Source organism: Aulostomus chinensis, chromosome 20 (genome assembly GCF_037954235.1).
Source record: "Aulostomus chinensis isolate RoL2024-O1b breed Wild chromosome 20, RoL_Achi_v1.0, whole genome shotgun sequence".
Classification (NCBI taxonomy): Eukaryota; Metazoa; Chordata; class Actinopteri; order Syngnathiformes; family Aulostomidae; genus Aulostomus; species Aulostomus chinensis.
In genome coordinates, this window is record NC_141339.1 from 8428183 (window position 1) to 8449951 (window position 21769).

At 39.1% G+C, this 21769-nt stretch overlaps 1 protein-coding gene across 2 annotated transcripts in view; it reads right to left on the bottom strand.

Annotated features, from left to right (window-relative positions):
- map3k5 (mitogen-activated protein kinase kinase kinase 5) overlaps window positions 1-21769 on the bottom strand; it is a 77694-nt gene that overhangs the window by 48036 nt on the left and 7889 nt on the right. Inside the window, exons 2-5 of one of the 2 annotated variants that reach the window (XM_086189214.1) lie at window positions 12419-12558; window positions 9321-9344; window positions 4819-5012; window positions 2011-2179 (exon numbers count right to left, since the gene is read on the bottom strand). In XM_086189214.1, coding sequence (XP_086045340.1) covers window positions 2011-2179; window positions 4819-5012; window positions 9321-9344; window positions 12419-12558 — 527 coding nt within the window. Of the gene's footprint in view, window positions 1-2010; window positions 2180-3235; window positions 3319-4818; window positions 5013-9320; window positions 9345-12418; window positions 12559-21769 lie in introns of those variants that run through there. The other variant, XM_086189215.1, reaches the window with a different exon arrangement.

Consider the following 21769-nt stretch of genomic DNA (forward strand, 5'->3'; position numbering starts at 1 on the left):
TCACACAGACACCTCCAAGAATGCGAGTCACACTTGGCAACAGAGACCACTGATTGACTGCCCACTTGATATTCAAATAAAAATTATTTTCATTAGAAACATGAAATGTGTTTTTACCCTGGGATACACTTTTGCTGTGCCTTATGCTACAGGGAAAATAATAAAAAACAATACAGATATGACTTATTTCCTTGCAAACAAAATCTCCCAAGATACAATAATAATGTGTTATCAATATGTCCAATTCAAAAGTTTCAGGTCTGAAAGAACAATAATGATACGCAATTGAGGGAATCAGTATGTTCTTGAGCTTGTACAGAGGGCATTAGATGAGACTGTCCTTCAGTGTGGCCAATATTCAATTGCATTGGGACTGCTTCAAGAATATGGCCACATATGATTTGAGCAATTAGATCTTGGATGCATTCTCACCTGTGATTGGTCACCTAGGACGAATGTCATTGCCAGGTTTGAACTGGGCCAGTGCCATCCAAAGACACATCTCAACTCATGAAGACGCTGAGCCACTTTGATTAATATTTCTGAGGTTTTATTCATTTTGTCTGAGAGTCAACAATCTGGCCACTGCCAAAAGCATTTCAATAATTGTATGGCCTCTTGATCATATCTTCGTTACTCCTACTTCCCCACATGGTCACCAGAGCCCAAGCATGATGAATAATTCAGCTTGTCCTCAATGCTTGCTATACTCATGAATGATTCATGTCAGTGCTGCCTATGGTGAGTGGGAGGATCTGGATGCTGAATGACATTGCAATGCACGAACTTCAGAACCTTAAGAAAGGCAGATTTAAAACAAGTCAAACAAATAATTCACCTAGGGCTCTCTACAGGTGGTCTGCCATGGCTCTGTTTGACAAAACACCACTGGAGGAGCGATAGTACAGAGTGATTAATGCCTCAGTCTACCTTGTACAGTGGGTTTATTTAGTAGCTTGCTCTGATTAGCTCAAGGGCATCTAGACATGCACACCTGGATTGTCTCTAATAAGACTGAAACTTTCTCCATGTTCTGGATGAAGTTGTCTCTCACTGTGATTTTACCAAATAGGGGTGCTAAAATATGATTTTCATGAGAATTCAAACAGAAAATTTGATCCAGCATCCCTGATCTGAACTTCAAAATATACAGTGACAATTTTTGGTTTACTTTTTGATAAAACATTTTTTTCACAGCAGCTATTTTGATACAAAATAGTTCTTTAACAGTATCATATTCATTTAAGCTCTATGCTTCATATATTTAGCTGATACTTAATTTCAATAATATTTTCTATGTGGTAAAAGTCTTGGTTTCAGCTTTTGCCAAAATATATTTATATTTCAGCTAATTTTGTAATCACTTTTCCAGTTAAGTCACTTGATATCACTTGTAAACAAAAGAAAAACTCCAAAATAAAACAAAAAAAATGACCTAAATGTAACAGATATTTACAAGAAAATTGTTATAAAACTAGGCTATCAGTACAACAAAATCATTACAAATTGAGGAGGGAAGTATATTCAATTGGCAAAACATATCAATTTCTAGTCATCAAAATGATAGTTCAAAAATCAGATCAATGTAAATTAACAGCTGAAAATTAAAAGAAAATGTACTAATATAAAAGAAAAGTACCAGGATATAAGCACAAAAATAATCTGTCATTTAAATCAATAGTCAGAAACTGTTCCTAATTAAAGTTATGTATTCAGAGGTCAGATAAGGGCTTCATGTTAAGAAGTCTTTCACAGGTTATTCAATTAAAATGAAAGCTAGCCATTCCTCAGTTCTACTGATCACCCTCTGGAAGATCCCAAAGAACCTTTAAGTTAGGAGAAAAACACCCTCAATGCGCTTGTTCTCTTCAGCAAACAAAAAGGAAGAATGCAACACTCTTACCTTTCAAAAACAAAAGCACAAATATTATCATAGGCTAACTAGGTCTCTCTTCATTTGCATATGATTTTTTTTTTAATCTCAGAGATTTTACCACTGCAGCAGCACACCTGGATATCCCTGTAGGTCAGCAGCAGGTTGATGACAATATCGACTGAAAGGCACTCCACGTTGTCCAGCCGCTGTTGGATACGGTTCAGCTCAGCAGCCAGCTCCACACCAGTGTACAACTCCCGAGCTTTACGTATCTCACTCAGAATCGTTTCACGGAAATACTGACTGTCAGGGGAGCAAAAAAAGAAAAAGACACATTGAATTGAAAAACATATTGCTCTTTTACGTGAGAGCTGATTGTATCAAAACTAAATATATTTTCCTTTTTAAGGGATTGATGCAGATTGTTATTGTCATTCTCTAACCGAGTCCCAGTACTTTCTAAAGAAACAATGAATTGGCTTCATGCGAGTCTGCCAACTGAAAGTGGGTTAGCTTGAAATTCTAGTATATTCCCTGACATGTGTCAAAACTGATATCTTTCAAATATCGAACATAGCAAAGAAAAAATTATCTAAACTAGTATTTCCCTAAATTCTGGGGTGTAGGTGAACTGCACTTTAACATCCTTGCAGGACACAGGCTGCAGGTTGTGCCACTACAAATGAAGAGTGTCATGGTACACACTTGCACCTCATGAACTTGTAAATCTTATCTAATGTTGTTGTTGTTTTTGGTTTTTTTAAAGGGCATGATTCATATGTTTTGTTTTGTTTTTTAAAAACTTGCTAGAACAACCATTCGATGTGAGTTGCTGCAACCACTTGTAGAAAAAAAGTTTGTACTGGTTCTATTAATTTTGATTCATATATTTTTTCAAAAGTCAGACTTCAATTGAAATTATCTACTAATCCGGAATAACTCCTACATTTTCCAATAATTATGTTACAATGGCCATAGTTGTGTCTTTACATTTTATTATTATTAAATGTTTGTATAATCAATGTAAATGAGTAATTGACATGACAATTACATAAAACTGGGTGGAGACCAGGTTGGGGGAGGCCGAGAATATTCCCAGATACACTAGGGGGGCTAAACTGAAAAGGTTTGGGAACCAATTGTCTAAACAATAAGTAAATGACACAGACATAGTGGAATATATGTGAATTTGTTCACGGGTGCATTTTCTTATGCGCTGTTTCCAGTGTTTTCAATTACCTTGCAGACCATAACATTGCAAGCGTTCTTTGGGATCATTTAGAAATCATACCACTGCCCCAAATCAATGTCTGGATAACAGGGACAGCCGTATAAGAACAACTCTGTTTAGTCACGCACCTCTGTTGTAGGATGCCTTTCAAACTCATATCGTGATGTCAGTAGTTTTTTGGTTCAGTGTAAACAAACAGTATCCTGATGTGGTCGTTTTTATGGTGGTATTGCAGAATCTCTGTAAAAAAACAGTTAGTCTAGCGTTCAGCATTAGATGAGAGCATTGCCCATTAACCCAACCCTCATAAATATCATCGGATGATAAATCAGAATATTTTTCCTTCCCACTACTGGTATAAGAATCCCTGTAGCATTTCTCAAGTTTTAATGTCAGTATAAAGCACAGATCCAGATATGCTTGGGTTGAGTAACTATCAGAGTAGAGTGAGGCAGACTTGAGGTACTTCTTCCAAAAGTCCAGTCCAAAGTCCATAAAAGCATTTCAGCACCATAATGTGGAATCCATTTAATATGTACTGGGTACCTTACTATAAATAAAATATGTACAGAGTCTAGTCAGACAACAGTGATGGCTGAGCTGAAATCCCTCGTCTTTGTTGTCTCTAGGAAACAAATGCTTCATAAAAGTGCATTTTTTTCTGCCTCTAAAACCTGAGTCAGTCTTCCTGGGGCTGCCGCTTCACTGTTTGGCAGCAAAACCCAAAATATTACCCTAGCTGAGATGGAGAAATATCTTTTTCCAAATAGAGATCACCACATGAGTCAAAGTTCATGGATATCCAATATGACACAATTAAAGCAAGTTAAAAATAGGAAGAGTTGGATAAAAAGAGTATGTACAAATGTTGCTAAACAGGAACAAGAACAAAGAGCAACACAGCATCTTCCTCATAAGTTTATGTACAGTTTTTTTCAGTCTTCATTGCACTTGCAAATGAATAGAAAAGTAGTGTCCAGGCCTGACCATTGTCATTCCCTCAGTTGTCGTGGTTCCATCAATATATTTTGATGCACATTTTTAAGTAGTGCATTAAAAACAGATGACAGAGACAGCATAATTTGGAAAAAAAAAAAAAATTATGTTTGTTTGATGTGGTTTTTGCCCCCTTCCCATTTATAAGTAAGGTCTGACATAGCTTGCATCTTCCTGGACATTCCCAAACTTTGTCTTTGTCTCTGGACAGCATGTTAAATGGCCAATACTAGCTGGCACCAGAGAATGATTAGTTTATTAACTTCAAGTAAACTATTAGAAATGTGCCTTATTTCCATCCATCCATTTTCTTCCACTCATTCCTGTTAAGGTTCGCGCGGGGGGGGGCTGGAGCCTATCCCAGCGGCTATGGGCAAGAGGTGGGGTACACCCTGGACAGGTCACCCGTCAATTGCAGGGCCAACATATAGAGACAAACAACCATTCACACTCACATTCATACCTATGGTCAATTTAGAGTACCCAATCAGCCTTGTCCCCAATTGCATGTTTTTGGACGGTTGGAAGAAGCCCGAGTACCTGGAGAGAACCCACGAAGGCACAGGGAGAACATGCAGACTCCACACAGAAAGATCCTGTGCCCGAGGCGGGACTCGAACTCGGAACTCGGCGACAGCGCTAACCACTGCACCACCATGCCGCCTGTGCCTTATTTCATTTGCCAAATAAATGTAAACACAACTACTTTACTTACTGGGAGTTGGCCTGTGAAACCTTGAGCAGCTGAATGAAACGGTCCAGCAGGGGCATACAAATGGGCCCCAGCAGCATCTCGAAGCTGGGCTGCATCAGCTCAGTCAGGCCCTTCATCAGGCTGCTCTCACAGCAGTAGACCTTGTTGTGTGGTGTCACCATGTACGGGATGAAGGTGTAGTTAGCGGAGCATGTCTGTGGGCAGAGGAGACATTAAGATCATGACTTCTCATTCCTGACTTTTTTTTTTACATATAGGTTGGTCAGGAGATCTGAGATGTTTGCATGGTACTCCCTGTTCCTCCCTGATGCATTGTCCATGTCATTTCAAGCGTTGTTTGCTGATTTTTCAAAAATGTGAGGCAAACAAGCCAGTTGTCAAACATTCTTTTTGTTTTGTGTTCAGTGTTTTAATCTGTCATCTTCTATCTTTCACTTATGGTAATGAAATATGAGTTCTGAGCAAAAGAAAAAGATCAAGCATGCAAGGGGAAAAAATGGGTCTCGAAAGGAGGATGTCTGGCACCTCCCTTTCAGATAAGGTGAGAAGCTCAGTCATCCGACGGACTCAGGCTAGGTGCCGCTGCTCCTCGGAAATGAAAGGAGCCAGTGTTTTATAATATCTAATGATACGAACAACTCTTTCTACAGTTATTAAGATGAAGGTTTATCATCCTGTAGTTTGTGTACTTAATAGCTGAATTTTCATACAGACACAGCAAACAATTACATTCTCAGAGTGATGTAACACCCTCTTTACAACTAGATTAGCAAGTAAAATGTTACTTTGTCCATTTATGAAGCAGAGTGGCCAGAGGAAGTCTGAGCTGTTTCCCCTGTTCCAGACAGTTTCAGGCAATCACAAAGTTTAACCTCTTGATCTTTGTCTACACAGACAATGGTGTTTATGTGGTGATACCTTCCATGAACCAGTCCAAGGAGGCAGCACACGGGAAACAAAGGTCTGCATGAGCAGTGGGAGGCCCAACAAGAGCAGCTTCCAAATAATTTTTTTAGTACTGCTCTACCAAAATGTTCATGAAGACTTAAAACCATCAGAACAGAGCTCTGGCTGCTCACCTGTTGCAGACCGCTACTCTATTATTTGCTGCAGCTGTGACAATGCATTTTAGTGGAGCGACAGAAACTATTACTCTGTATTTAGTTGTACTCAGTCTAGACGTTTGTGTTTATCTACTCAGTATTTGTTTTAGCTTTACACTTTTCTCCACTGGCACAGTGATGCTCTATTTTAGTGACTTGCCACTGCTGAATACACAAAGAGGAAACACATGCAAGTGGTGTTTGCAGATAGTTGAGTGTGTGTGTGTGTGTGTGTGTGTGTGTGTGAGTGAGAGAGAGAGAGAGAGACAGAGAGAGAGACAGAGAGAGAGACAGAGAGAGAGAGGCAGGAAATCAATCTGTGATATCCTTAAGACAGTCTTTTCAAGCAGAGCTATTCCCAGAATGTCAGATGTGTGTTGAAGGCGGTTGTGCCACAACACAGCTGCATCCTGACAGCTTAATATTCTATCAGCCCCTACAAGCAAACACACTGTTGCTGCTGCTCTCACTGATGATGACAAACACAAAAAGGAAGTGAAAAGAAGGCCTGACACTGAAGCAATGAAAGGCGTCCACAGAAACTGACTTCCTCCTTTACAACAGCCATTCATGACATCACTGGAGCTGTTGCGTTTCAAAACAAATGTGGCAAGGTGCTAGTAGACAATTTGCAAAATCACTAGACTATATTTAGTATCTGGGTGTGTGTGTTTCATGCCATAATGGAGATCACATGCAAGCTCATTGTCAGGGCCCACTGAATATTTTTAGAAGGCCTTTAGCAAGTCATTTACAGCAACCTTGTGAGTTGTGTACAGGTTTGTGAGCTGCAGGTAGAACAAGATTGAGCAAGATATTGAGCCATCTGCTCTGTTAGCCCATGGTCCAACTGGCCATTTGTATGCACGTACACCAGCTTTGTATCTGATAGTAACTCTCTCACCTCCATACAAAAATGACCTGACAAAGTTTATTTGAGCACTTAATTTTTATGACTGTTCCTGTAGTCATTAATTTACTGAGGAAGAAGTCAAAACTAATAACCACCCATGATATCTTCCAACCAGGTCTAAAGCTCTGAGAGTTTCTATCTGTGGGCTGTAACTGCAGATCTGAATGTCAGTGGGTGGCAAGAGTAAGTGGATTTAGAGCATGAGAGAAGCAGCAATGTGCATGCATGTAAACAAGGGCACAACTTTTACTTCAATATGTGTGTTTGTGCAGCATGCCCCAGAGTGGATACAAACAAACTGCACCTCTCTTTAGCTGTGAAGATGACATGTTTGAATATTTTTGAGTTGCATATGTTAGTGATATACATTCTGTTGTTAAGGCACCAGCCAGTTGATGTCAAACTGTGATGTCCATCCATACACCTATTTATTATAATGTAATAATATGTGTAAAATGTGTTTAAATGAAGACAAAATATAAGACCAAACTTTATCGATCCAACAACACAATAATGAAGTTTTGGCCACCTTGATGATAACTGACTATAAAATGAGCAAAGTCACAGACCTCACTTATATATACATTTAGTTATATATACATGATACATCCTGTAGGGATTTACCATTTTTATGTATATAATTTTTTTTAAACCGGCCAAAAAACATATTAAAATTAGTATTGGGAAATACAATACCAAGTTGGTGTTGGTGTTGGTTAAGTGATGTATGGCTAACAGCGGCAACTATGCTGCTGCTTGAAAAGGTGCCATGAATGTACTGTAAAGTAAGAAAACCTGGATACAGGAAGTGCACCAGGCATTGAAGCCCACTTACTTTTGTAAGTGTTTTGCAACATGTAATTACATCTAAGTTGACAATCATGTGATGCACACCGACAAAAAAAAAAAAAATCCCAATGGGCGTACATTTTGAAATAAGAGGCTGTGAGATAATGGAAGAAAAAGTGCTGTAATTGATTGATTTCATTCAAATACATTTAAAAAGATCAAGAAGAACTGCCAGCTTCAAAATTTCAACATTATTAAAATTAGCAAATGTTAACTGGTAGATAGCTTGCTTGGTTGGTATATAGTAGGTTGCTGCACTTTATGTATGTGCTGCACAAAGGGAATTTTTTGGGTCTCATGCACCACTGAATGGGGCCCTTCTTTCGAAAGAGTCCAGGCCTCTTTATACATCCATGGAAGACATGGGAGAGGAGGATGGGTTGGGTCTAACCAAGTCATACAATACAGGGGTGTGCGGTTTAGAAAATATTATTCTTGGTACCTGATGATATTGAATTAAAAGCATTTCCTCTTTAAAATAAGATGAAAAGCATACTGTATGTATCAAATGTTAAATGGCCTGCTTTTACATAATACCTCTCTACTCTACCGATCAACCATAACACTGAGAGAGCAAATTCACTCACATTCATACACTGATGTAAGCAGCTTCTCCCAAAGGTGATATATGCTTAACAAATTCACACAGACTGCTGGTGAACATTGACTGATGGGGAATGAAAGTGATTAAAATCAATGTTAATCTGAGCACATGCAGGGAAAAGCAGCTTCAATGCCATCAAGGAGGATGGAAAATGAGAAAAATGATCAAAACTTCTGCCTGTATTGACCTTTAAGTGAAATTTATGCAGAGTGATGGTTAAGTGCACCGATCCAGACAAGAAAGACAGAGAACAAAGAAAGTAAGCACACTTCAGAGAGTTCAGTGGGCTAAAATTCATACTACGAATGATAATCGGCTCAGCTTGTAGGGTACAAATTAGTGTCACAGAGCAGTATGTTTTGTGAAGCAGGGCCACCTCCTTCCTCTCTAAAAACCCACTCGAAAGATCTGAGTCTGTGACTGCAAAAACCACAACCAGCCTGAATCTGCCCTTAAATGCTCTGTCTTACTGTTGAATTAGATGGCTGCTCAATTAGTCCATCAACAGAGAATGAACTAAGAATAATGTTCTGGTCCTAGCCTCCAAAAAGGTCAGTTTTCCATATAAAATAACTGAGTTGAGTTGAGGACACATCTGTTGACTGTTCCTTGGGTTTTGCTTGATAACAGCAACATCACTGGCACCTTTATAGCAAAGCTCTCACAAATGAATGAACCTTAAACCTTTTACAAGTTACATTTTCATGCACCTCTGAATTCAGATGGTGCACATTCACCAACTCTCACCCAGGAAACAGCTGCCATCTGAGAAAAACATCTTGAAAACCCCCATTTAAATAGAAGAGAAAATGGTTTCATTTCACAGTTTTTGTGAAACCCAACATGATCACAGCTTCTTAACAAATGCGTGCTGTAGATAAAGAAAGCCCTTATAACAGAAAAGAGAAACATAAGGTGTTAGATATTGTGCTTCTTGAAAGCACACTCCCTGTATCACATTATAAATGTCATGTGTGAGCAATGGGTGAGTAATGTGTGAGAAGGCAAAGGCGAGTTTGCTTTGTATACTTACAGTGTTCTTCTGGCAAATTATATCCTGAAATAGGAGAGGAAAAAAAATATAATTAGAGGTTTGATACATTTTCTCCATGTGGCAGATTTAACTTGAGACACTGTTTCTGAAATAAAGAACAATACTACACATTAGTTCCTTGTTTACAGAGCCCTGGAGAGGACATAGACGAAGCTTGCTTGTGGTGACAGAGAAATTATGCATCCATAGCACGATGTTAGATTTGTACTCCTATGGTGATGACATTTACCATTCAAAAAACATAAAAGTGGTGATCATTAGTGACGATGATCTTGCTAAACCATATAAGCCTCCTTTTTGCCGCAAAGCTTTTTTGGCAATAACCAAAGAGCTTGTTTTGGCAATGCAAAATTCCCTCTGACTTTTGGTAGAGGGATCCTATGGTAATGCTAACTTCCAGGTTATCTCTGTGGCATTTTATGAACCATCAACTAACTTGTTAATTCTTAAAAATGTTGTAATATTGACTGAAAACACAGAGTAGCACTAAATATACAACATAAATAAATAAAATGCAAATGCAATGAACAAGGTACATGCAGCAAAAGAACACTGCCACAGTTCTAAGAAAGAACACAATGGCTGGTTATTAACTTTGCATATTTCTGTCTTTGAAGCGTAATTTTAAAAAATGGCATACTGGAGCTAAATGGATATATGTTGAGGTTATAGTCCCAATGTGTACAGTATCTGAAATCATAAAGAATTCTTTTAAGCATTTCAAACTGTGGATAGATAAAATCTTTCATCTTTAATTTATTAACAAATAAATGAAGATGCATGTACAACAAGACAACCTAAGTTCTATGATATAGAGGCTCCACCATTTTTTTAGGCAGGGAGAGGAACAGTTGGGTGGGTATACAGCCAGGGAGATGGGCACCCTGACAAGCCACATTGTAGAGGAAATAGGTACCAGCTTGGAGAGGATGCCTTCAGCAATTTCTCTCCATAAAAGGTAGCATTTTATGTTTATCTTGGTTTCTGAGTGAAATATGCACTGGAGAACAACCTCTCCTGACACACTGTGCTGTGGACTGATTATAGAGCGGATCACCATAAGACTTTTCTCACTATACAAATAAGCACACAAAAAAGGTTCTACTGTTCCTTTGGGGCAAGTTGTCAGCAGGAGTAGTTAGTGTGTTCATTTTTTGTTACTACTATGCTGCATTAATCCTTGAACACATAAATGCACCATGCCTTGTGATTGGTTTTACATAATAATTCTAAACTCTGTTTGGGGTTAAAATGGTTAGATTGTTAGATGTGAGATATTGACCTAAAAAAAACATTGGTAGTTACATAGTTGGACCTCCCCTGGGAAGTTATTTTGCAGATGGTAAACTACTCAAAAACAGCTAAATAAGCAACATTGGTGGCGTGAAAGAGTTACTCTGTGCTTTTTTTTAATTAAGAGTATGGTTTATTTCATGAAACTGCATATTTTAAATGATACTGGGGTCAGAGGAGGAATGAAGGCCAGACACAAGATCAGGGTTGATTGTGTCTTTGTGGGAAGATTGTTGTAAGGTGGAAAGTCTGTAACAAGTTTTGAGGAGCAATACCCAGAGGGTTGCTGGTATCGGATTATTAGGGTTAGGGTTAGGTTTAGGGTCAGGCCCTTGTAATGGGAAAACTTTCCATCAAAAATAGTTCACCATTTTTTTTTATCAACATGTATGATAATGACACAGTATCTCATGATACAACACTACCAAGACACAATTTTTTGCCTGTGATAATGAAAGTAGGTAGTAGTACATAACTTGGGTGGGATGGGGGAAATCAGTTTATAACACCAACCGTTTTAATACAAATCTAATTATTTTATGCCAGTTCAATGATAAGGTGGATCACTAATGGGAGCAAGTAGGGCAAATCACAGTAATTGTGTCCCATTCCTAATGCATAAAAGGTTTGAACACACTGACATTAGAGAACTACTATTGTTGAACTCAGCAAATCAAAGTAAAAATCCTTTTTTTCAGCTCTAGCAACTATATGTTTTTACATACAGAATTTCATTTTCTCATGATAAAGCGCAACATGCTATGCTAAGGATTCACCTGTTCCTTTGTTTCTCTTGTGACCCTCTAAATATGTTGCCATACCTCTAAGTTTTCTAGTTATTAAAATAAATATATAAAAATGAGGGCTGCACGGTGGTGCAGTGGTTAGCACTGTGGCCTCACAGCAAGAAGGTTCCGGGTTCGAGTCCCGGCTCGGGCACGGGATCTTTCTGTGTGGAGTTTGCATGTTCTCCCCGTGTCTGCGTGGGTTCTCTCCAGGTACTCCGGCTTCCTCCCACAGTCCAAAAACATGCAATTGGGGACTAGGCTGATTGAATACTCTAAATTGACCGTAGGTATGAATGTGAGAGTGAATGGTTGTTCGTCTCTCTATGTTGGCCCTGCGATGGACTGGCGACCTGTCCAGGGTGTACCCCGCCTCTTGCCCGTTGACGCTGGGATAGGCTCCAGCCCCCCCGCGACCCTTAATGTGTAGGAATAAGCGGAAGATGACGATATAAAAATGACAAAATCATCTTCTTAGTTTGAAAGGTTCACCTGAGAAAACCAATAATGAAAAACCGGAAGGGGACCCTGTTAAGGCCAGACCTTCACCAAGGCCAATGTTTTTCCTTGTGTGAAATTGAACTGCTTAAAAAATGAAAAGGGTTTTACCATGACCTTGACCCACAGACAAACCAACAGATGTGGTGTACATATAACTTCTAAATAAATTAAAAGCCCCAACACCAAACGAAATAGTGAATAACAAGCTTAAATGCATGCAAAAACTCTATTGACACTACTACTGATTTCACACTAAAACTACATTTGTTATAATTGTGTCCTAAACACCACGACGCAATCATTAATTTCCTGCCAGAAAGTGTTTCACAAATGCATCTCCTTCCATCAAATTTACAACATCAATCTGTCAATCCCTTGCTTCCTCCTAAATACAGCTTTTAATAACTGCCCTTGTGACTAACCACTGGTGCGGTTGTTCATGTGCGGTTAAGTGCTGAAAAGGATTGCCTCAGTTTCTGTTCCTGCCAAAGGGCTTACCTGCAGAGACTGGAGGGAGTCTGAGTTAGTGTCACAGTACAGGATTATGTTGTTGGCCATGCTGAAGCTCTCTCGGACCCCCAGGTGATAGAAGAGTGAGGGCTGGCGGAATGCGTCCGTCATCTCCACCACAGCTATGTCTGATGGTGAAAGAAAAGTATGTGTTATTTCTGGGTGAAATAAAAGGCCACACTATCACTACATAACTGAATGAATATGTAATATTTTAAAATACAGCATCAGAAACCAATGTTGTTGCACATTTCATTCTTAAGTATTGTTATCAATCTGCTTCAACAATATAAGCACATTAGTAAAGACAGTGCCAGAGCCATAACTGGCGAGTTTAATCCAAAGTCTATTAATTTCCTGTAATAAAAAACAAAACAAAAAAACATGCAAATCCTAATACAGTATGTCAGAGTCTGGAACCTGCATATATTGGAATTTTTTTGCTGGAAAAAAGACAAAGAAATAATTGCTTGTCAAAATAGCTGGCAAATTTCTTCAGATTAACAATATTTATTTTTCTGTATTATCAGATCTTGTCCAGTTGAGGTTTTTTTGTTGTTATTGTTCTTACCGGATTCTGGTCTACTTTCATGTTGCACTTGGTGAAAAGACGACAAAACAACATGATGTGGATGTCCCGAACCACAAATACTGTGTTCAGACCCCACTCATATTAATAACTGCTCGTCATTAGAACCAATATTCCTCTTCATTGTTCTGGATATAACAAAATGCTGCAAAGCCCTGGCATGTGTTGTTGTTCCAAACTGTATGTTGTTAGCGGTGAAGTTCTCCTACTGTCACCATATGACCAGTCTGTTATCAGGTATTGATTCTGGTGTCAGAGAGACGACTGGAGCTTATTCAGAAGGACATTCTTCCTTGACATATCATCGCCACTGATTAAGCTGCTTTTCAAACTGCATGCTGAATACAAATACACTCAATACTACCCTGGCTCCATCTGGACTCCTGAGCTGGATCAGTAGGTCAATAGGAGTAAATATGATGTGTCCATCATGCCAGCAGGGGCTTAAGCTTCTGGTGAGGAAGTGGAGTGTTCCCAGCCTTGAACCAATAGGCCAGTTCTCACGAACATAACAGACTGCTATGTTCCCAGAGAGCTCGTCCAGTGTTAACAGCGTTTTGCCCAACCATAACAGACTAGTTCTTGCTTTTATTATGATGGCATGTGGCTTTAAACTCTTTCACCAACACACAGAGTAAGCGTATTATGGAGCTGAACATGCTGTCCACTTTCAACCACTGATAACAACCAAAACAATTCAGCCCAGCAACTGCTTCCTAGTAATGATAGTGGAGCACACCACACCCTGTGTTTTCATCTGTTTCCAACTATTCTGCCTCTATGTCAACAAACACACTATACAGAGCTCCTCTGATCTGGCTGACAGAATCTATATAGCTTGTTTTAAAGCAGAACCTATTAGAGCTGGTGGACTTTTTTTGTTGTAAACATTACTCTCCAGTGAATGCGACAATGTGAGCATTACTGAAAGACCTGAATCAGAGGTTTAATAGTCTCTTAATGCCTCAGTCTATTGGTCTTTGTTTGATTTTTGGTTTGGAACTTGGGGACTATGTTGATCATTGCTAAGGCTTTGATTGCTTTAGGTCCATTTTGCCCTTGAAAGAAAGAACTGACAAGATATTGGACAATGAGCATGACAGTGACAAAACTCAGTGAGCTAGACATCTGACAACAAACTCAGAATTAAATGTTTAAGTTACAGTTTGGGTCTCATTCATTAAATGTTCCTACACACGTTTGTTCTTACACATTACAGAGAAATTTTTCAGCCTTAAATTTTCACAGTAATTGAGAATGAATTATAAATGGCAATCAGGCTTTTCTTCCTTTCTGTAAGGCTAAATGTCCTACAGTCCTAAATACAATGTGTTGTAGCTGCAGAATCCATCTAATGCAGGCAAATGCTACTGCAGAAGGAAGATGGCAAATCATAGGTAAAACATTTAAAGTGTTACTTTGCTCACTGCTCCTTCCATCCATTACTAGCCATCTTTGGCTATGTTTGCAGAAAAAATGAGAGACATGAACAAATTTAATTTATTGTACAGCTGAAACTGACTAAAGAAGCTTTCTTAACAAACTGTTTAAAAACAGAGCCTTAATTACATGAAAGGTGTTAATGAGTCATGAAAGGTAGTTCCTTGAGGAAAAAAATGTTGCCTTTGAAATACCAATTTATTTTGTTTGCAAAATATCTCAAAACTAATGGATGAATTTTGATTCCTACAAGGAACAAGGGATTCATTTTTAGAGCCAATCAGGAGCTAACTGTAGTTCATGGAACCTGGCAATTTGTTCTAGCCCACTGGCAAGACATGTATGTAGAAAATGTATTGCAAAACTCTAAAAATATAAATACTGCAAAACAGTTTATGTTTTGTGGAGGTGAAAGATGGTGTATCACAGTAAATGCGAATAAATGCAATGGAAACAGATTAACTGAATAAATGACAATGTCATAAATATTATGTGACGGCTGGTATACTTTGTGGTATACTGGAGAGCATTCACATGTCGTGATAGCACACCAGTGTAACCAAGAAGCTGAGTGCTTGCCAATGCAACAGCAAACCTGCCAGTAGAGGGATGACAGGGGGGTGTTAAAATCATCTATTAAAACAAGTCCTGCCACCCCATCAGACATCTTTACCTCAGTTGTCGCTGCAGTAAAAACGAGTAGTAAACTTGAGTAAATCTACAACAAACATGCATAAAGGTATTGGTATACCTCCTGCGACTGCAGACAAAAACTACATTGATTCTCTCACCAGGGGCTAAAACAGAAGAGGCTATAATTCAGTACACCCTCACACTAGCAGCACTTGGCCCACTGCAGCAGGTTCCTTAAGCCCAGTGCATTCTCTAAGGGGGAGGTGGAGAGAGAGAGAGAGAGAGAGAGAGAAATTCACCAGGGATTGTTCTTATGTTTATAGGCTCCTCTTTGCAGATCCTCTCATGTGCTCCCACTAGTTGCTCTTCTTTTTTGGAGGGGTGGGATCTACTCAGTATTTTAATCACAGCAGAATCTAAATGCCACTGGCGACTATTCAAATGTATATGAATTATTTAAGCAAAATGTCTTTATCTCCTAGGCTGGGAGCCAAAACAGTAAGAATATATTTGGGCTCAAAGTGTTCTACTTTGAAGTGCATGCATGGGCTGTGGAGAAATGTAAACAGTCACTCCCTACAGCCTATAGCTAGAACACTGCTAAGAGTGACTATATAAACTATACAGACTAAAGATACGCAGGGCGCATGCAGTATCATCTTATACTCCTCCATAGGGTAGGTTTGGTAATCAACTAAACTTATTTTCATCATCGCATCACCTGGAAACATATAAGTAATTAAATATTTTAAAACCAGAGCTTACTTGATAGTTTTTTCAGGCTTTATATCACACAGACACACCCACAGACATCCACGCCCACACCCGCCTGATGGCACTGGAGCAACTCAATACATGAGAGAATACTATCGCATTTAATCAAAAGCTCCACACAAAGTTAACAGGTCACCTCTGAGTTTTATGTATTCTTTATCCGAAACAAGCTTCTGCTGATCAATTAATTGACAAGCAAATAAAATATAAGAAAATAGCAAAACATAGCATCATTAGTTCTGAGGGACTATCTTAGTACTGAAACAACTATTATTAATGACGAAAATTTTTCAACATGAATGTAAGTGTATTTACAATGGAAAGTTGCATAGCAGGATGTTCAGAAGATTTGGCAGTGCTTCATAGAAAATCGCCAAACGTAACAATTCACTAAAATTAACATATCCAGAAAAGCTTTCCTCTAATCAGAACCTATATCATGATATTTGAGACGGACAACAAGATCAAAACAAGATGCTTGTTAACATCACAAGAATATGACTAATAGCAACTCCTTTCACTTTTTTCCAGAACCTTTCAAGAATGTTGCAAGGCTTCACCAATCTCTTACCCTGCAGTGAGTGTGTGAGTGTATTCAGTGTTATTAGACCTAATTACATCTACTAACACTTCAAATTGTGACTGTGTCAACAGTCACTCTAAAAGCCAACACACGAGCAATAACAATGATTTCTTAGTCACTCAGGGGTTAACTGAGTCATTTTATATGTCTGTGTATGTAAGAAAAGGTACAGTAGATAAATAAAGCACTTGTAACAATCAATTAAATAAAAAAACAGAAGATATTGCAACCAAATTGGGAAGAAGCAGCTGTAACTGGTGGAGGTGAAACCCTCAGTGTATTTTCCCCAGTCCACTAACAGAGAGACCAGGAGTGAGGTTAGAGTTAGTGGGGCAAAGTGCAGCAAGATGGTGTCCCTGGAGCTCATCCCATACCAAGGACAGAACCACACAGTGGAGTCGCTGTCTCAGAGCATCACTGGAAACTGTTTCCCATACTAAAAGACACTTTTTCCTCTTAATTAGAGGAAGGCTGCAGAGAATCATGTTCTACATCTCCGCCAAATTTCCAGGAATGGATAGTTGTTATAAACTATATATAGGATTATTACTACTTGTGCTTCAAATTTTCTTTGCAATCAGATTTTGATGAGAGATCTGAACTCCAGTCAAGGTCCTCAGACAAGTTTTTTTGTAAATATAAAGTTGACTTTTATCCTTCCTGCCAGGTGCTGGCATATTGCCACATTTCCTGGTGACATAATCACAGTCCTCCATCAGTGCTATAGTAAGGATTTGTTGGCCACAATGTATAAATGCCTAAATGCATTTCACATCCATGTGGCTCAAACAGTTTAAAAATATTTCAGTCAATTTTATCACCTTCTCGTGTTCAGAGTGCCCACATGCAGGTAAAATTGAACCATACGCCTACATAATACCCAAAGTTGTATAAACAGGACTTTGATGGAAACCCTTCACCACAGTTTAATATGCACTCTGGCTGCTATGCCAGTGAGCCTGGTGTGTGGTCAGTGAACATGTTTGGCACCCTGTAGCCCCAATGTAATGACCAGGGTGAGGTGGGGACACCCTACCACAACAACCAACAGCATTATTTAATTTGGATGTGGACCATAGACAATATATAAAGCCCCTCTCCCACTAGCCATAAACAAATGTTAACATCTGCCTTTTGTCTGTAATTGTCAAAAGGTTTAAATGTCATTCCATCTCAGGTCAAATCACCCCACAGTAAATACAGGCATTAACTGCTTCTAGCTCCAGCTCTGTATTGATGTGAGCACAGTAATTTATGGTCGGCACCCAGGGTGATGCTTTGACATTTGTTTCAAGCAGTGCTCAAACATCATTCAGTCAGCGAAATTATGGACTGGAAAAAGACATAATAGAAACAACTGAAACACTGCCACTGCCCTCCATACTTTCCACTGTAACGTTTTTTGAACAATTTTTTGTTTGGTGCATACATGATGCCAAACCTAATGCACCTCTGGCTGCATTTGAGTCTGATTTCAGACCCAGAAAAAACAAAAAAAATAATGAAGGCTTGACTTGAATAGTAGCCCTTTGGACATTTAATTTACTGTAATGTTGATATACTTGAGAGAAGAACTGAGCTGAAACCTGAAAGCAACAACATTCAAGCTTTGCAAATACTTCTTATTTGTTTATGAAAAGCTGCTTGACTTTGAGTTGCCCCTGGGAGCTTCCATGACGTTTGAGAATTGTTCCAAAGGATTTGAAAACAGCTCTGCCCGACAACAGCTTTGTATTTTTAGATGAAGAACCTCGAAAAGCCACTCAAAATGCAACCTTGGGAATGGAAGAAAAGCACCATACAAGTCCACAAATACATCTCCACCCCCGGTGGATTATGGAAAAACTAAACAATGGTTATTCAGTCGTTAAGATGCCATACCCAACACAGAGATTAATGCTCCCTTTATATTTAGACTTGAGTGGGCTTAAAAGAAACAACCACAAACCCAGGAAAATGCCATCAAGCAGGAAATGAGACCAGTGTGCCAGCCACCACACTATTGGTAGAAAGGTTCTCTCTACCTTTGCTCCACTTTGTTACATTTTCACACTGAGATATTTTACAAACTCCAGTGGCATGGCCCTGGGGGAGGAAAGAGCTGAGAACAGAATGTGAATTCATAGGAGAAAACAGTGCTGGGGTCACGTTCATGACTAAATCTGTGTTGTTAAGTGCAAAGAGAGAAATGTGCATAACCATTCTTTTCATCAGATTTATAAAGAAGACACTCCTATTCTAAGATTGGCGATTGTGCGGAAATTGTACACACGCAACCCTCATTTCCATTGCAACTTTATGTACACACTACCTTTAGTAATCCTTTACAGTATCAAGAAATACATTAATAAGAGCTACTGTTGTATAATATGCAGTTTGTGACATTAATGTAAATTGTACATGTTCATAAGGGACTGTCATAACTTTACATTCTGATGTAACATTTAGATTTAACATTTAATATAATACTAATTTCCGACATATACGCCTAACCATTCTATTTTAATGTAGTTGAAAATTAATGTCTATGTTGAGTGTGATAAAAATTAGCCAAATAATCAGACTAAATTAACTGGAAAACTGTAATTTAATTTTTACCTTAGGCACCCTCTATGTGTGCATTTGTAAACATAAAATGTGTACATGATAGTAACAGATAAAAACATTCTAATGCATTGTTTTTCATTTCCACGTCAGCGTACCAAGCTTGACTTAATCCAAACACTTGTGTATGTATGGTCTGGGGTATGTATGGCATACAAACATCCATCCATCCATCCATCCATTTTCTATACCACTTATCCTTTAAGGGTTGTAAGGGGCTGGAGCCTATCCAAGCTGACATTGGGTGAGAGGTGGGGTACTCCACGGACAAGTCACCAGTCCATCACAGGGCAATCACAAGCAATTAGGGGTTCAGTATCTTGCTCAACGATACTTCGACATCGTCACCGGGGGAAGAGAGATCCAACCAGCCATCCTTTGGTTACTAGATGGCTGCTCTACCTCCAAGCCATGCAGTCCCTATACAAACATGCTTGCCATTTGTACTTGACATGTACAAATGTAGGTGTTGTGAAAGCTGCATGTTTTTTATGAGTCCATGTTCTTTGGTTCTTTTTGTGTATAATTTGAGTTAATATGACTCTTTAAGAAGCTCTTTGGCAGCTAACATTAGAAGAGAATTCAAGAGTTTTGATGGTTTGGACAGGGCATTGGAACACATCATTAGGGGGCTATATTTACACAAGTTCTTTGTTTGTTTGAATTACCGAAACACAAAACATATTCTCTACTAAGTGGTGCAGGAATGAGTTCTTAAATTTGGAAATAAGTTAGCATTAGGCGCTTTCACACTGGCCAATGAGCTGCTAATTCGCCAGTCTTTTTTGCGGCTTGGTCCAAGGTCGCAGACGGAGTCCGGCAAATTGGGGCTCAGTTTTAGCCTGGCAATATTCCTCCTCCGAGGGTACACTTATTGCCGCCTCCACTGCAATGTGAATCCAAGCCGTCAATGCGCGGGCTCAGTGTGAGGTGGGTGGAGGTGTCAATGATGATGCAAACTCGGAAACATAACGCTCGCTGGTTTTCCTGCATCAACCACCTCCGAGACAGTCAACACTGACCCTGCTGGCAGCCAGAGTGCCGAACTGCTGTTTTGAAACTTAAGGACTGTCTCAGGGCTAAATATTCTACAGATGCAATGTCACTTCAACAAAGTGAGCACCTGGGGAACTGCTGAAATCAGGAAGCTGCTAACCATCACTGCTGAGAGGACCATGGATAACCACCTCATGGGACTGTGAAGGATGGCTTGTTGTATGAAAAGTTCACAGAGGAGCTTGGACGACTTGGCTATCGCTGGATGACGGAACGTGTCCAGCAAATTGAAAAACGTACGAAAAAAGTACCACCAGGTCTGTGACCACAACAGCACCAGTGGCAGAGGGAGGTTGGACTGGAACACTACAAGGTTTGCCAGACTGTCACAGGGCTAAAGATTCTCCCGACGTACATGTTGTACATCACTGTTACATACAACTTCATACTGCCCGTCACGTCACATGTTTACGCTCACACAAGTGGCGGCTTATTTTGATTTAACACCTCCATTTCACACTGACAAGGCGGCAAATTCCTGCCTCTACCTTGCCGGAAATTTGGTGCATTATCTGTCTAAAAAGGACTACTGTTGAACCTCCCCCCTATCAAAAGCAGTGAGATTTTTGATGGGTTTTCAGTAGGGCCCGATTGAATCGGTCGGCCGATTATAGCCATTACGGCATAATTAGTAATCAGTCAAAAGTAGGCCAATTGATACCGACTTTAACATGTAATTTTCAGTAATAAAATGCCATTAATATGGTATTTTCTTAGAAATTATGTCCTTGTGTATCCAGTAGAGGGCGCTCCGACTCCTTATGTCACGCTCCACAGTAACCCCTAAGGGTCCGAGTGAAGTAGTGTATGGTACTGAAAAGCAAAAAGTGCATGCATACTAAAACCGAGCAGTTATCCTCAATGGTGAGTTTATAAAAACTAGTTTGTGAAATTAAAAAAAAAAAAGTTTCCCATGATGTGCCTTGTTGTGTCTGTCACGTTTCACTGATATGATCAGTCGAGCATGACACCATATGTTAGCAAGCTAAAGAAAGTAAGAGTAACCTAGCTTAAATATTAGCTACCCTGCTAAACTAACTGAGTCTGTTAAGGCACCATAAATGATGTAATGGTAGCGTTACAATACCTCAAAAATAATATTATGTTCACTCAGGCCGCTTCAAGTTACCAGACTAGATAAGACCGGAGCAAATTAGGATAATGCTTCATCACCCTGCAAAAAGTGTTATGGGCTACATTTATTTTCAGCAACGCACTAACTGTTTTTCTTTTTTAATTTATAGCGTTGCGGAGGAAAAAAGTGTTCCTGGTCTAAGTTATAACTTCATGGAGGAAAGAAAATGTGAACGCACATTAAGAAGACATCAAAGAGGCACATTTCAAATCATGTTTTACCACAGACTTTTATGTCGCTGTTTATCCACCTGCCTATTACCTACAGATACACTTACTGACCTCTTAATTAGACACTGTGGAGTGTAATGCACTCTAATAACAGCCCTATCATGAATTCTAATTCAATAAATGTATTACTTTGTAAATGTTGACACTGTCAGAGAGACTTCTTTATGTTTACTGGGATGAAAGTGGGTGTTGCCCTTCAATTTAAATCTTGTAACAAGTGTTCGGAACTATATTTAAGCTAAAAAGCAGGTATTTTGTCTTTTTTATATGAAAAATGTAAGCAAAAAAATAATCA